The sequence below is a fragment of the Lepidochelys kempii genome, chromosome 4, assembly GCF_965140285.1.
Source record: "Lepidochelys kempii isolate rLepKem1 chromosome 4, rLepKem1.hap1, whole genome shotgun sequence".
NCBI classification, from domain to species: domain Eukaryota; kingdom Metazoa; phylum Chordata; order Testudines; family Cheloniidae; genus Lepidochelys; species Lepidochelys kempii.
The window spans coordinates 43,296,734-43,313,765 of NC_136383.1; the positions used below are offsets into that span (position 1 = coordinate 43,296,734).

Genomic DNA, 17,032 nt, shown 5'->3' on the forward strand with positions numbered 1-17,032 from the left:
CCGGTGTGGCTGTCCCCAGAGCCAGCTGCTTGAGCAGCCCTGGGGTTAACCACACTGGCTGCTGTAGAAGTCACGGAGGTCGCAGCAAGTAACGGATCCATGACTCTGTGACGGTCCCCTAGCTGTGACCCAATAATACACTATCCGATTTTAATCTAATTATAATGCAATGGGAGCAGTCCAGCTATACTCTAAACAAGAGACCACCATTAATTGCAATTCACTCGCAGAACAGCCCCTTTATTTTGGGTGCTGGCCCTTTAACCAGGTGGGCTGCGGGAGGGCAGCAGCAGTACTTCCGTGTGGCCACACGATGTCGCCCTTATACAACCGCTCCCTCCTCCCCGTTCCAGATCTTTCTCGAACTCATGTCGGCCGGAGCCGCCTCAGCCCGAGTCTGTCCGGAAAGTGCCGAAGGTCCACCGGGGTCTCGCGCAGTCCCCGCCAGAAGGCGCAGCGCGCTTGCGCAGAGCAGAGTAACTGCCGGTTGGTGGCTGGTGCTCCGCAGTGGGGAGCGCGACGGGTAGGGACTGAAAGCCGGTGCCGGTAGCCGAGACCGCTGCAGCGACAGGCCCGCGGGGAGCGGAAGGCACCGGGCGCAGTCATGTCTGTGGTCGGCATCGACTTGGGCTTCCTCAACTGCTACGTCGCGGTGGCGCGGAGCGGCGGTATCGAGACCATCGCCAATGAGTACAGCGACCGCTGCACCCCGTGAGTACCGGCCCCGTCCCCCGCCCGCGGCACCCCGTGCGTGCCGGGCCTCTCTGGCGGGTACCGGTGCGGCCCCCGTCCCCCACTCAGTGCACGCACCCCCCGCCCCGAGGACCGGGCGCGTCAGCGTGTGGCTCCGGAGGGGGCCCCGACAGTCGTTTTGAGAAGCCGCAGCGCGCAGATCCCCGTTCGCTTCCCCTGCCGGACAGAGCCCCCCTCTTGCCCCGGGGCCTGGAACAGGTCCTTCTCAGCCCCCGGGGGAGCGGAGCCGAGGAGCGCGGGGAGGCGGGTAGTGGCAGCGGGTGCGTGTGTCCGTGCCTGGGATCTGCCGGAGCAGCGCGGTATCAGTGGCAGGATTAGGTCCTGCTCATTCATCCTCTTCCCTTCATACTCCCAGTCGCCTTCTTCTCTGCGCTCTTTTCCCTGCCTCCCACCGTTGTGACAGGCTAGCTGACGATGATTTGTGGGGTGGGGGTTCTGTTCAAGTGATATTTCTTGGTTATCTTCTCCGGTGCCCGGGAGGTGATAGGAAACCATTTTATAACCTCCTTTATGCCGAAGGAGGCCTTTTCTGAGGCCCAGTGGAATTTCTCTGCCCTCTGATACTTCGGGATTTGGTCAGTGACAGTGAAGATCTCATTCAAACAGATGGGTTTATGCACAATTCACATTGCAGTGGTTTGCGGTGTTCAGAAGCTATTCCACTAAGAGCAGATGATGGGGTGAGTATGAGGGACTGGAGAAGATGGAAGAGGACGTTGTCTGAAGGAGGATAAAAGAGGATGGCATGAAGAGTCTTTCCCCCCATATCCTCCCAAAAAAATTTGTTCCTACTTGTTGTGCTGCTTCCTCTGCTGGTTGTGAAATATTGAGGTTTCTGGCAAGGGGGGATGGACTATGTGATGGGACATGTGAGAGGAGATGGAGATTTGCCTCCTCTGTTTCTATGGGATACAACCAGGACTTTAAGTGAGCTTCAGCTGTGGGTAATCTACTAGAAACCAGGAATTCACGTAAAAGGCTCGTAAACTGTACTTCTTGAATAGTGCATGCTCATTTGTAAAAAGATTCCAGACCCATAAATAGCAACTAAAGTAAACTTTGCTCCTCCCAGAGAAATCTGTACTGAGTATAGTATTTTACTATTTTATCTCTTGGGAATAAATGTGTTTTACTTTGCCCAATATTTATTTGTATATAAAAAGGATTTAGTCTATAAAAAAATAAAATACCAAATACTGAAACACACTGGTTAATGTGTCTAAGACGTTAACAATGAAGACACGTTGCTTTAAATGCCACAATGTATTATCTGATATTTCCACTCTGTTTCCAAAATTTTCAGTAAGGAACTCGGTGGTGGTGTTTTTTTGTGAGCACCAAAATTTTGATACTATTTTGAAACTTGTGCCAGAGACCATTCTTCATAGGCAGCACAGTCTTGAGACTACTCCAAAAAATCCCCAAATATCAAGTATATTCTGATCCATCTATTTTAGACTACCACTTTTGCTTTACAGCTGTTTTCGGAGTACATTCTTTGCATATGCACTTCAGACATTTCAATGTATTTAGTTAGCCTTTTAGTATATCAGATGGAATAATATACAAAATTTAGCTGTTTTCAAACTGACCAAAGCAAGAGGAAACATAACTTGTGCTTTGATACTTGCATGCAGCATGATGCTTTATAAAAATCATTAAACAGCTCCTCTTTTTGTCTAGGTATTGAAGGACTTGTGGTATTTATCTTGACTTTTCACATTTGAGACTAAGCCCTAATACAATCTAATGAGGCTTTAGGAAGAGAATTAATTTTGTCGTCTTTTTTTGAAGTAGCATGAGTTATTGTACTGGACATAAATGTCAAACAAGCAATTTTTACTTTGCATAGGAGCACTAAGTCTTATCAAGCCAATATGGCCTTGTTTAGACTGGTATTTAGAAAGGTGTACCTAGATTAGTAAAGCCCGGGTAAGCTCCAAGAAACTCTGTAAATGTCTAGGTTTTGCCTAGATCAGGATTTAAAGACATGGAGTTAACAGGTTAGATAACACATGCAAACTAAATATGTTCTTTAGCTATGTCTGCACATTGCCAATTAACTTGAGGTAGTTAACAGCTTCATAAACTAGCTTGGACCCCCCCAAATATTTGTTCCAAGACACAGGTGTTTGTGGTCTACCCTAGGGATTAGCATGTGCTGACCCATGGTAAAGTCTTGTGCAAACAAAGCAGTGCAGACTTTAAAATGCATTTAGTTAGCACATGCTAGCTAGCAATGCATTTTTGAATCCTGGTGCAGGAAAAGCCACATTCTTCAACATGCTTAGGTCTAAGCTCTTTAGGCTGTGGTCATGGGAAAGATCCTTTATGCTTTAATTAGTAGCTTTTTTCAAATTTTTACTCTGTAATTTTGAGGAATCTTGATTGTTAGCATTCCTGCAGGGATCTTAATAAAGCTACTGCTCAATCCTTAAAGTTTCAATATGTGCACAACAGACAGTGTTTGAAAAATGCGCTTGACAGTAGTGAGATGGCTGTCATGATTAAGGCTACGATTTAATCATGAGTATTTTTAGTAAAAGTCATGGACAGGTCATAGGGCCATGATTTTTTGGGTTTTTTGCCTGTGAGCTGTCCGTGACTTTTACTAAAAATACTCATGATTGAATCTTGGGGGGCAGGGGACCCCTGCTTCAGGGGAGGAACCCCTGGGGGCCTGCTGCCACTCTGGCCCCTGCCAGAAGTGTTAATGTATTCTCACACTCTACAAGGCAGCACAGGCGCCAACTCTGTGGGTACTCTGGGGCTGGAGCACCCATAGGGAAAAATTGGTGGGTGCTCTGCACCCATTGGCAGCTCCTCGCCCCGCCCCCTGCTCCAGCTCACCTTCGTTCTGCCTCTGCCCCTGGGCGTGCCGCTGCGTCCTGCTTCTCCCCACTCCCTCTCAGTGCTTGCGCCATGAAACAGCTGTTTCATGTGGCAAGCCTGGAAGGAGGGGGGACACGGCGGGCTTGGGGCAGGGGGTGGGAATTTGGGGAGGGGTCCAATAGGGGCGGAGTTAGGGCGGGGACTTTGGGGCAGGGGTGGAGTAGGGGCAGGGGGCGGGTGACCAAGCACCCACTGGCACAGAAAAAGTTGGGGCGTGTGCAAGGCAGCGCGAATGGAGGGAGGGGAGTCAGCATGGCAGACAGAGCACACCTGTGTGTGGGAGAGAGAGAGATGCACATTGCCCCTTTAAGTATGCTGTCCCCACTCTAAGTACACTGCCTTTTTAAATACAGTAATTCCTCACTTAACTTTGTTGTTACGATCCTGAAAAATGCAACTTTAAGTGAAACGATGTTAAACTAATCCAATTTTCCCATAAGATTTAATGTAAATGCGGGGAGTTAGGTTCCAAGGAAATTCTTTTTGGGGTAGACAAACGGCATTATATACAGTACAGTACTGTGGTGGGGAGGTGCCCCAGGCTTACTCCACACAGGCACAGCCCGCTGCAGACAATGAGGCAGGCAAGTATGCTAGGAAGCACCTTGCGCAGCAGCAGCTTCCCCTCAGAAGAACAGGTGCTGACTTTGCCGGGGGATGCTCCAGGCCCGCTTCTTCCTGTCCCCACTCCACCCCAGGCCTGCCTTTTCCCACCCCCACTCCTCCTCCTCCCTGGAGGATGCTGCATCCCCGTTCCTCCCCCTTTGTCCCAGCAACTCTCTGCTTCCAAACAGCTGTTTGGCAGCACTTAGGACTTCCTGGGAGGGAGGGGAAGGAGCGGAGATGCAATGCTTCCCTGCTCCTCCTCCCTCCCTCCAGTGGCAGATTTAGAGTGAGTGGGGCCCTGTGCATTCTCTTATCTCCTTCCTCTCCCCATCCCATTTTTCATTCTTTTTTTTTCTCCATTCTCCTCCTGGGGCTCAGGGCTGGGGGTGCAGGGTCTGGGAAGGAGTTAGGGGGCTGGGAGGGTGTTCAGGGTGGGGGGGGCAGGGGCCGGGAGGGAGTTAGGGTGCGGGAGGAGGCTCAGGGCTGGGGGAGGCAGGAGGTGCAGAGCACTTACCTGGGGCAGTTCCTGTTTGGTGCAGGGGATGTAGAGGTGGCTCCGTGCAGCGCAGCACCGCCCCCATGGCTGTGATTCTGGGAGTCATGATTCTGAGAGCTGCTTTCCCTTCCCCCTCACCCCACCCCCTGACCAGGCAGGGCCACCCAGAACGCAGGGGCTTTAGGGGCTGCAGGGCCCTGGGCTGCAGCTCTAAAGCCCCTTTCGGAATGCAGCGCTGTGAGCATGGGCCGGAGGACTCAGGAGGAGCAGTGGCAGCTGCGCAGCCAGCCGGCCAGAGAGAAGCAGCGCTTTCCCCTTCAAAGCTCCTCTTATCTCCGGCCAGCTGGCTGCGCAGCTGCCACTGCTCCTCCTGAGTCCTCCGGCCCATGCTCTCGGGGCCACGTTCCAAAAGGGGCTTTAGAGCTGCAGCCCCTAAAGTCCCTGCGTTCTGGGTGGCCCTGCCTGGCCAGGGGTGGGAGGAGCAGCTTCCCCGCTCCCTCCCTCCCAGAAAGTCCTAAGCACTTGGAGGGAGGGGGAGGAGGCGGAGAAGAGGAACTTGTGTAATGCTCCCTTGTAAAGTCGCTGTTCTTCCCCAGAATCCTACAAGCAGTGGACAGAGCAGGCAGCCAAACAACGTTATAAGGAAGCATTGCACAACTTTAAATGAGCATGTTCCATAATGGAGTAGCGGTGTAACTTGGAAACAATGTTAAGTGGGAGGACATTAAGTGAGGAGTTACTGTATATCAGGAAGTTGAGACGGCAGCTGCGGCTAGCAAGCTCTCTCCGTCCGGAGCCCCCTCATGTTCCCATCCTCCTCTATATGGAAAAAGGGTAAATGGGGGGCAGAAGCACAGTGGAGGGGGACACTCCGACATTAGCCCCCTTCTTCTCTCCTCCCCCTGCACAGCAAGCAGGAAGCTCCAGGGAGCAGCTCCAAGCGGAGGGCAGGAGCAGCACATGGCAGTGTGGGGAGGGACAGCTGAACTGCCAACAATTGGTAGCCTGCTGGGCGGCTGCCACACAAGGAATTTGGGGGAGCGGGGAGCTGATAAGAAGGCTGCCGGTCCACTCTAGTTCCAAGCCTCCACCAGCTAGCTGCAATGGGCTGCTCTTCCTGCAAGCAGTGGACAAAGCTGGCAGTTGCCAAACAACATTATAAGGGAAAATTGCTCAACTTTAAATGAGCATGTTCACTAATTGATCAGCGACATAATAATGAAACAGCGTTAACCTGGACAGCTTCAAGTGAGGTGTTACTGTACCATTGTCACAGAATCCTAGAATATCAGGGTTGGAAGGGACCTCAGGAGGTCATCTAGTCCAACCCCCTGCTCAAAGCAGGACCCATCACCAATTAAATCATCCCAGCTAGGGTTTTGTCAAGCCTGACCTTAAAAACTTCTAAGGAAGGAGATTCTACCACCTCCCTAGGTAACACATTCCAGTGTTTCACCACCCTCCTAGTGAAAAAGTTTTTCCTAATATCCAACCTAAACCTCCCCCACTGCAACTTGAGACCATTACTCCTTGTTCTGTCCTCTTCCACCACTGAGAATAGTCTAGAACCATCCTCTCTGGAACCACCTCTCAGGTAGTTGAAAGCAGCTGTCAAATCCCCCCTCATTCTTCTCTTCTGCAGACTAAACAATCCCAGTTCCCTCAGCCTCTCCTCATAAGTCATGTGTTCCAGACCCCTAATAATTTTTCTTGCCCTTCACTGGATTCTCTCCAATTTATCCACATCTTTCGTGTAGTGCGGGGCCCAAAACTGGACACAGTACTCCAGGTGGGGCCTCACCAATATCGAATAGAGGGGTATGATCACGTCCCTCGATCTGCTCGCTATGTCCCTACTTATACGTCCCAAAATGCCATTGGCCTTCTTGGCAACAAGGGCACACTGCTGACTCATATCCAGCTACTCGTCCACTGTCACCACTAGGTCCTTTTCCGCAGAACTGCTGCCGAGCCATTCGGTCCCTAGTCTGTAGCGGTGCATTGGGTTCTTCCATCCTAAGTGCAGGGTCCTGCACTTATCCTTATTGAACCTCATCAGATTTCTTTTGGCCCAATCCTCCAATTTGTCTAGGTCCCTCTGTATCCTATCCCTGCCCTCCAGCGTATCTACCACTCCTTCTAGTTTAGTATCATCCGCAAATTTGCTGAGAGTGCAATCCACACCATCCTCCAGATCATTTATGAAGATATTGAACAAAACCGGCCCCAGGACCGACCCCTGGGGCACTCTACTCGACACCGGCTGCCAATTAGACATGGAGCCATTGATCACTACCCGTTGAGCCCGACAATCGAGCCAACTTCCTACCCACCTTATAGTGCATTCATTCAGCCCATACTACTTTAACTTGCTGACAAGAATACTATGGGAGACGGTGTCAAAAGCTTTGCTAAAGTCAAGAAACAATACATCCACTGCTTTCCCTTCATCCACAGAGCCAGTAATCTCATCATAGAAGGCAATTAGATTAGTCAGGCATGACCTTCCCTTGGTGAATCCATGCTGACTGTTCCTGATCACTTTCCTCTCATGTAAGTGCTTCAGGATTGATTCTTTGAGGACCTGCTCCATGATTTTTCCGGGGACTGAAGTGAGGCTGACTGGCCTGTAGTTCCCAGGATCATCCTTCTTCCCTTTTTTTAAAGACTGGCACTACGTTAGCCTTTTTCCAGTCATCTGGGACTTCCCCCGTTCGCCACGAGTTTTCAAAGATAATGGCCAATGGCTCTCCAATCACAGCCGCCAATTCCTTTAGCACTCTCGGATGCAACTCGTCCGGCCCCATGGACTTGTGCACGTCCAACTTTTCTGAATAGTCCCTAACCACCTCTTTCTCCACAGAGGGCTGGCCATCTATTCCCCATGTTGTGATGCCCAGCGCAGCAGTCTGGGAGCTGACCTTGTTAGTGAAGACAGAGGCAAAAAAAGCATTGAGTACATTAGCTTTTTCCACATCCTCTGTCACTAGGTTGCCTCCCTCATTCAGTAAGGGGCCCACGCTTTCCTTGGCTTTCTTCTTGTTGCCAACATATCTGAAGAAACCGTTCTTGTTACTCTTGACATCTCTTGCTAGCTGCAGCTCCAGGTGTGATTTGGCCCTCCTGATTTCATTCCTACATGCCCGAGCAATATTTTTATACTCTTCCCTGGTCATATGTCCAACCTTCCACTTCTTGTAAGCTTCTTTTTATGTTTAAGGTCCGCTAGGATTTCACCGTTAAGCCAAGCTGGTTGCCTGCCATATTTACTATTCTTTCGACACATCGGGATGGTTTGTTCCTGTAACCTCAACAGGGATTCCTTGAAATACAGCCAGCTCTCCTGGACTCTTTTCCCCTTCATGTTAGTTCCCCAGGGGATCCTACCCATCCGTTCCCTGAGGGAGTCGAAGTCTGCTTTCCTGAAGTTCAGGGTCCGTATCCTGCTGCTTACCTTTCTTCCCTGTGTCAGGATCCTGAACTCAACCAACTCATGGTCACTGCCTCCCAAATTCCCATCCACTTTTGCTTCCCCCACTAATTCTTCCCTTTTTGTGAGCAGCAGGTCAAGAAAAGCTTCCCCCCCCCCCCCGCCCCAGTTGGCTCCCCTAGCACTTGCACCAGGAAATTGTCCCCTACGTTTTCCAAAAACTTCCTGGATTGTCTATGCACCGCTGTATTGCTCTCCCAGCAGATATCAGGAAAATTAAAGTCACCCATGTCATGTCGTTGTCCCCCCCATTCCCCCCCCTTAATCTCCTCTTTTCCAAGCATTGCATTGCTGGCTCATATTGAGGTTGTGACCCACCACAACTCCTAGATTCTTCTCAGCAGTGCTGCTGTCAAGCCAGTTTTCCCCCATTCTGTATTTGTGCATTTGCGGTTTTCTTCCCTAAGTATAGCACCTTACATTTGTTTTTGTTGAATTTCATTTTGTTGTTTATAACCCAGTTCTCCAATTTATCAAAATCCCTCTGAATTTTAGCTGTATCCTCCAAAAGTATTGGCAATCCCCCTGTCCTCAGCTTTGTGTCATTTCCAAATTTGATCAGTATGTCCTCTGTACAGCGGGTTCCTGGTATACGTCAGGGTTGTGTTCTTGAAAAGGGTGACGGATACTGAAACGATGGATACCGGGGACCCGCTGGTAAAGCAGTGGCGTAGGCAGGAGGCGATATTTGGGTGGGCCCCAGGTGGATGGGCAATGATGGGGGAAGAAGGGGTAGGAGACATCTGGCTGCTTGTCCTCCCGTGTCGTCCCCTGTCATCCACGCCCCCGCCGGCCTTGGCCAGGGGCTTCTGGAAAAATGGGGGGCCCGGAAAAAATGTGCACACGCCAGTTGCTCTGCCCCCCCTCACTTGGGGCCTGCCCCACTCCGCCTGCCCGGTGCTCCTGCTGGGGTACAGGGGCTTGGCCTGCTCCACCCGGCAGGGGAGCGGGACTGGGGCACAGGGGCTTGCTCCACTCCAGCCAGGTAACAGGGGTTGATGGCTTGGAAGCCCCTGCACCCTGACCTTGCTCCCCGGCAGGAGGGCTCGGCGAGCGGAGGGGGCAAGCCCCTGACCCCGCTCTGTGGCTGGAGCACCAGTGCTGGGAAATCCTCCGTGCACCGGGCGGGGCAGTGTGGGGCAAGCGCTGGGGTGGGAGCAGAGCCAGGACTGGGGGGGCCCTGGATGTTAAGTGGGTGGGCAACAGCCCACCTGTGGCTACGCATACCTATCGCATATCCCTTCATTTGCAACTTATCCGTTGTTTGCAGTACTGTACTATAGGCGGATCGGGACCGACATGAATCGGAACACGTTTCCCTTTTGATGAGCAGTGAATATGCGAAACAGATAAGGGGGAGATGTATACCGGAGACCCCCTGTATCTACATCCCAGTTATTAATAAAGATGTTAAACAACACTGGACCCAGAACAGATCCTCGTGGAACCCCACTTGCGACCTCCCTCCAATCCAACTTTGATTTTATTAAGTCTGTAGCTCTCTTAGTTGCAAAGATGTCCTAATAAATAATAACTAATGTGCTTACATTTTCCCAAGTTGATAGGGAGCTCTATTGTGTGCTGCTGGTCATGGCTTTCCTAACAAGCAAAGTGTGAAATTGACAAAATTAATAGCGCTAATTCTATTATTGCTGTTCAGAAGACATGGGGTAGTGATGAAATTGACAACCATTTCACTTGGCTGTTTCGGGGAGGAAACTTTGAGCAGTATCTACTCCTGGGGGGATTCTGTGCCAAAAAAATTAAAATTCTGCAAATTTTATTTGTCAAAATAATGCAGTATAATCACACCAGTTTCCATTGTTTTGGTAAGTTATTTAAACTACAATACAGAAAAAAGTCACAATAACCATTCATCATTTCCTAAACACATGAAAGTTAAGTTACAAATACTTGGTAACTAATATCCTACATTCCAATTATAATCCTGGATTTTCATTTAATTACATTACAGAACACCAAACAGGGGGAGGGGAACAGTAGAATGTCATTTTAAATTTCTCAGACTTTCATACATGACAGTCATACAATTTCGCTAATCATTGTCCTGGACCTAGCTGGGTACTTTGCAAAATGCTTTGTTCCGATTGTCCTGACATTTTATTGATTGCTTGGTAAATGTTTTATTTGCCCTCAAAAGTGTGTGTGTGTGTGTTTTTTTCAATGGCTAAGTAAAAATCTAACCCCATTGTGTCACTTTGGCACAGGAAAAAAGTGAGCACATAGATCTTCCCAGCTGATTCCTTTACTGTCATTTCTAAGGCTTTACATCACTCTGGCAATGTAGGGGGCCTTACATGAACAGCAAGTGTTCAACATTAACAAAATGTTTTTTTTGTTTTTTTTTACAAAAACTATTTTCTTTAACTTAAAAACAAACAATTTTCAGTAACAGGATACTAATATTTAATTGCTTGTTCAGTTTTCAAGAAATTACATTTTATTAGGCAGGCAGGCTGCTACATTTCTGCTGGGGGGACAGAGCCTTCCTCGTGCATAACAAAAAGACCTACTCTTCTTCACGCCCCTTGAGCTGAAGTATCAAGAGAGAGACAGAGTCTCTTTTCCTTGTTGGCCAGCCTCGCCCCCTCACGGTCTCCCCCGCGCCCGGCATGCACACCGAGCCACCCTCCCCGCACAATGATTTGCGTCTCTGAAGCTGCTCCAGGCACACTGAAACAGATGCGTTGCCAGGGAAGATTTCTTTTGGTTTTCTGCTCAGGGGGCATAAATATGCAGGCCATGTGAATTCTGCCCCCCCCCATAGGTGCAGAATTCTGTCAGGAATTTTCAGAAAGGAGTGCTGGGGTGGTTTATGGGGGAAGGGAACTGAAAGGACTGGTGGGGTTAGAATCATGGAGGCAACAATCGTTGGAAAGGCTGCAGAGACGTATGGAGCTCTAGTCCCCTCCCATGAGCCAGTGGCTGTTGGAACTTCAAATTTACCAGACACACATTAGCCAGGTATTGATACACAATACATAGTCCCTGGGTAGGCTTTGTGAACAGCACTCACCTAAGAAAACACGCAGGAGGTTGGTGGTACTTGGCCTTTTTGCCACTTCCATTCTCTGTACCTCACTCTTAACCCACAGGGTCTGGATCCATCAGATCCGCCTGTGGCTACTAAGTGTCTGAAGGTAAAAGTTCCCTCTTATGTGGAGAACCAGTAGCCTTAATATTAAAAGCACTATTATAAACTCTTTAAAATAAGGATTTGCTATGAAAGTTCTCATATGATCTTCTAAAGCTGTAGTTCTGATGTGGTAAGAGAGCATCCTCGACCAAATGCTTATATCGCAAGGCTTGAAATCTGTGCTCAACAGCTAACCATTTGCAAATGAAAAATTCTGGTGAAGTACAGTTAAGATTCACAGATCAATGCTTCTGCTATTGCTGTGGGAATTGCTGCTGTTGGAACTCCCTTTCTTGCTTTAAAATCCTGTTAATGAACAGCATGTAGGAGGAGGAAGCATTTCCTCTTCAGCAGCCCCTCTTCATGGCAGGTCTGCTTCTCCTTCTCCTCTGGACAGCCTCTAATACACAGCCAAAGGGAACATGGTTTTTTTTTTTTACTTTCTGACACCTTCCTCTCCCCATGGGGAGACCTGGCTTGCACATTGCCAGAGTAGCTTCTGACTTGACACTTCAAGTCCTATATAGCAGCCTGTTAATTAATGCTGCCTCTGTGGATAAAGGGAATTTTCTAAAATTTATGGCATGTCAGTACCATTAACCAGTCATAACTAACCTATGAAATGAAGTGTCTTGTAACTAGTCTACATGCATCTTAAGTCATCCTTGTATTAGATGGTCCTTTGTCGTATTTAATACATATTTTAGACTTAGTTCTTTATTATCATTAGGGTATATTGAACAGCATAAAATCAGCTTGCATGGAGGATGTATTGGGTGCTTTTTCAAAAAGATCTACTACTTCTGGTTTATAAACAATGAAAAGTAGTGCTGTACACAGAATGTACTTGTAGGATTTTGACTGGGCTTAAATATTGCATACTGTGATACAGTCTCATATCAGAGAGTGCTGGATATAGTCTCCAAATGACAGTTCTCCACTTTGGGAGAGCCTAGAGGGGCCTGGAGGGAAACTATAGTATTGACACTCATGCACATTAAAGGATCGGATTGGGACTCTGAAACGTGGGTGTTCATAGATTTCAAAGGCTACAAAGGACCATGTGATCATCTAGTCTGACCTCCTGTATAACACAGGCCATAGAACTTCCCCAAAAGAACTCTTAGAGCAGCAAGCATATCTTTTAGAAAAACATCCAATCTTGATTTAAAAATTGTCAGTGATAAAGAATCTATCACAACTCTTGGTAAATTGTTCCAATGGTTAATTACCCTCACTGTCAAAATGTACACCTTAATTCCAGGTTGAATTTTTGTAGCTTCAGCTTCTAGCCATTGGATCGTTCTCTGTTAGTGTCTCTGATGAGCCTGTTAATAAATATTTGTTCCCGATGTAGATACTTATAGACTGGGTTGGGCAAACTTTTTGTCCTGAGGCCCACATCTGGTTATGGAAATTGTATGGCGGGCCATGAATGCTCACGAAATTGGGGGTTGGGGTGCAGGAGGGGATGAGGGCTCCTGCTGGGGGTGCAGGCTTTGGGGTGGAGCCAGGAATGAGGGGTTTGGGGTGCAGGAGGGGGCTGGGGCTGGAGCTGAGGGGTTTGGATTATGGGAGGGGGCTGTGGGCTGAGGCAGGGAGTCTGGGAGGGGGTACAGGCTCTGGGCTGGGGGTGCAGGTTCCAGGGTGGGTCCAGAAATGAGGGGTTCAGGGTGCGGGAGGGGCTCTGGGCTGGGGCAGAGGGTTGGAATGCAGGAGGGGACTCCAGGCTGGGGCAGGGGTTGGGGGGGCTGAGGGCTTTGGGATGAGGGTGCAGGTTCTGGGTGGGGACAGAAATTAGGGGTTTAGGGTGCGGGAGGGGGCTCTGGGCTGGAACCGAGGGGTTTGGAAGACAGAAGAGGGATCAGGGCTGGGGCAGGGGATTGGTGCGCAGGGGGAGGTCAGGGATGCAGGCTCCTGGCAGTGCTTACCTCAAGCAGCTCCTGGAAGCAGTGGCATATTCCTCCTCCACCCCCCACCCCACCCCCCGCTCCTATGTGGAAGCATGCCCAGGCGGTTCTGTGCACTGCCCCGTCTGCAGACTCTGCCCCTGCAGCTCCCATTGGCCATGGTTCCCAGCCAGTGGGAGCTGCGGGGGGGGCGGCGCTTAGGGCAGGGGAAACGTGTGGAGCCCCCTTACTGCCCCTATGTGTAGGAGCCAGAGGGGGGACATGCTGCTGCTTCCGGGAGCCTCGTGGAGCCGTGGCACACGCAGAATGGAATAAGCCCCTGACCCGCTCCCTGGCAGGAGCTCGAAGACTAGATTAAAAGGTCTGATGGGCTGGATGTGGCCCGCAGGCTGTAGTTTGCCCCACTCCTGTTATAGATTGTAATCAAGTCATCCCTTAACCTTCTTTGTATTAAGATAAATAGATTGAGTTCCTTTAATCTGTCACTATCAGGCATGTTTTCTAATCCTTTAATCATTCTGGTGGCTCTTCTCTGAACCCTCTCCAATTATTCTGAATTGTGGGTACCAGAACTGGACTCAGCATTTCAGCAGCAGTTGGATCAGAGCCAAATACAGAGGGAAAATAACCTCTCTACTCCTACTTGAGATTCCCCTATTTATTCATCTCAGGATCACATTTGATTTCTTTGTGTGTTTGTATGTCTGTCTATATATCTGCCTTAGCTTCCCTTCTAAAGTAGGTTATTTATTTAACTACCATGGCCTTCTTCCTTAATGGGGATTGTGACTTTTTTTGAGCTTCTAGAAAGGATTATTGAATGATTTCCAATTATCATTCACATTTTTTTGATTAAATTCTGCCCCAGCTGATTTCTCATAATTGTTTTCGACTTTATGAAGTTGGCCCTATTAACACACCATATATATATTATTGGTATGGACTTCATTCTGCTTGCACAGTATGTATGCGATCAAGTCATGATCATTTGTACCTAAGCAACCATTAAAGTTAGTTCTCTGATCAGTTCCTCTTTGTCTGTTAGAACAAGGTCCAATAAAGAATTCCCTTGGGTTGGCTGCAACACTTTTTGAGTTAGAAAATTGTCATCTCTAGTGTCTTGAAATTCCAATGATGTTTTAGTACTGTTGCTGGCCTGCTGGGTTACCTGGAGCAAACTCCGTGCCTCAGTTTCCGTGCCTGCAAAATGGGGATGCTAATATTTACCTGCTTTGCAAAACACTTTGAGATCCTCTGATGAAAAGCACTATAAGAACTAGGTATTCTAATAAAATGCCACATAACATTTTCTATTACCCAAAATTATTTCCCTTCCTTCAGTTGTAAGTGTGCTGGTAGTTGATGCCCAACACCTAAAGGCTTAATGCTCCAGTAATAAAATATATTGTCTGTTTCAGCACATATTTTAAAGTGACTTTTAAAGAATTCCACAAAGTAATTTTAAGGAGCAGTTGATGGTCTTTTAAAAGTAGTTTTAGGGTTTTACTCTGGGGGGGGAATTACACTTTTTTTCCTGACATTGTTTTCTGTCAAAGCTGAATATTTTTCTTTCTGTTATTATTTAGAGCTTGTATATCTCTAGGATCCAAAACCCGGGCCATAGGGAATGCAGCAAAAAGCCAGGTAAATGGATCTAAACATATTACTTTACAGGAATTTAAGCGATCTTTAAATTACTCATCTCCTGTTGAACTGTGAGGGAACTGGAAGTGTGAAGAAATCTGATATATTGTTTCATGTTTTAACTCAAAATATATGCTTAAAATGTCCTTTCTTTTGTTACCAATTATTACTAAATCAGAGGCTGTACTCCCTTCTGTTAAAACTAATCGAAATATTGCCTCTGGTTTATTCTTGATTATTTTTTTTTCTTTTTTTCTTTTTAGAGGAAAGACAGGGAGAAATGTAGGACTTGGTCTACTCACCAATGAAGAATAAGAAACATCCCTTAGTTGGGGGAGGAGAATGGGTATAGGCTCAAGTCTTCAATTATCAAAGAATGTTAGCATTCATTAAGAAAAGTTTGTCCCTTATAGTTTGAAAATGAAAACAGAAGCAGTGCTGTCTTTCTGAATTTACAGACACAACACAAGTGTTTGTGCCGCTGCTAGTAGGTTTCCCAGACAATATAGTGAAATTCAGACGCGTCAATTTCACTACCTCTGTTCAGAACTCTGGACAGCAGTAAAACTTGTGATCTTTGTAACTTCACTTTCTGCTGCTTGGGAAAACTAAGAACAGGAGCAAAGGCTGGGACTGGAGATCATCACTAGGAGGAATACCTAAAAAATGAGGACTGAATAGCAAAGATCCCTTGCAGCAGACTCGAGGGAGTGGAAATAATAACAGAGGATATCCCTTACCCTTTATATGCACATGCACCCTAGTCAGGAAGTTGTGGAGTAATAGGGAGAGAACTCTTTCTGTCTCTTCCCAGAAGGTGGGTAGTTAAATTTCAGATACTCTTACATGATTAGCCAAAGGAATGGAGCCTTCAGGCATGTTCCAGGGGCAGGTAGACCCTCATTTTCAGCAGCCATGCACAGCTCACCAGTACACAGCTAATGGACATTGCTGGAGATGTGGGCCCTTGTGTTTCACATTGGCTTCCAATTGTTAAGCTTAATTCTCAGGCTAGTAAATACAAGGTACACTTTCAAAGCCTGGAGTACAGTTGTAATTGAGTTAAAAATTCTGTATTCATTATAAAATGAGCAAGTTCTTTTGATGTGTGATGGGTCAAAAAAGTCAGGCTTTAAAATCTGTGTTTTAAATCACTAGCCCAAAATATTGAGACAGTAGCTAAGGGGAAGGCTCATATAGAATTGGGATCTGAATTAAGCATTTTTTGGGTACTTTAAGCCCTGAAAATTACTAGACATTTAATTACCATATTTTAATAATATTGTTAAGATGGTTGTATGTAGTTCAGTCATTGTACTGGTACGTAATTAATTCACTGTCCAAATTGGGTATAACAGGAAGTTTCTTTTAAGATTGGGAAGGGGAAAACTAGTGAAATGAATACTGACTTAGACATGGAAAGTGGGTTTGAGTGTATTAATTGATCTCATAAATAAAGTGACATGCTTAATAACAGTTGTATTCAGTGGGAAGTGAGGAAAAGGATACATTGCTCAAATGCTGGAAGTTTGTGTTCATAGCAGGCCTCTAGTTCCTATTTTAAACTTTAAGCGACACTGAGATAGATAAAGCCATAATTTCTGTGTTTTCTGATATGCCTCTCATAGCAACGCATTTATCTTCCACAGATTGTCACAAATGTAAAGAATACGTTACATGGCTTCAAAAAAATGCATGGAAGAGCATTTGATGATCCTTACATACAAGGTGAAAGGGTCAGACTTCCCTTTGAGCTTCAAAAGATGCCAAATGGGAGTGTAGGACTGAAGGTGAGTGTTGCAGTTTCCATGCATACCTGCAGCTGCCATAATCTGTGTCGTTATTTTGACAAGCAAACAGAGATTCTTCTTCGAGTGATTGCTCATCTGTATTCCACAGTAGGTATGTGCGCTCGCCATGTGCACCGCTGCCAGAAGTTTTTCCCCTAAGAGTACCCATAGGGGGAGCACCGCTGCGTCCCCTGGAGTGGCACCTCCATGGTGTGGTATAAGGGGAGCTGCACCCTTCCCCCAACCTCAGTTCCTTCTTGACGCCAGTGAAGGTGCATCGGAACTACTCTGCTC

General features: G+C 47.5%; 1 protein-coding gene across 4 annotated transcripts in view; it reads left to right on the forward strand.

Moving 5' to 3' along the window:
• The first annotated feature begins 457 nt into the window (after window positions 1-457).
• The window catches only part of HSPA4L (heat shock protein family A (Hsp70) member 4 like), a 65,272-nt gene continuing 48,697 nt past the window's right edge, over window positions 458-17,032 (forward strand). For 3 of the 4 annotated variants that reach the window (XR_012158552.2, XM_073341089.2, XM_073341091.2), the window contains exons 1-3: window positions 458-711; window positions 14,891-14,948; window positions 16,598-16,738. Coding sequence is in view for 3 of the 4 variants with exons in the window: in XM_073341089.2 (XP_073197190.1) it covers window positions 605-711; window positions 14,891-14,948; window positions 16,598-16,738 (306 nt within the window). In the remaining variant the exon portion in view is untranslated. The remainder of the gene's footprint in view (window positions 712-14,890; window positions 14,949-16,597; window positions 16,739-17,032) is intronic. The other variant, XM_073341090.2, reaches the window with a different exon arrangement.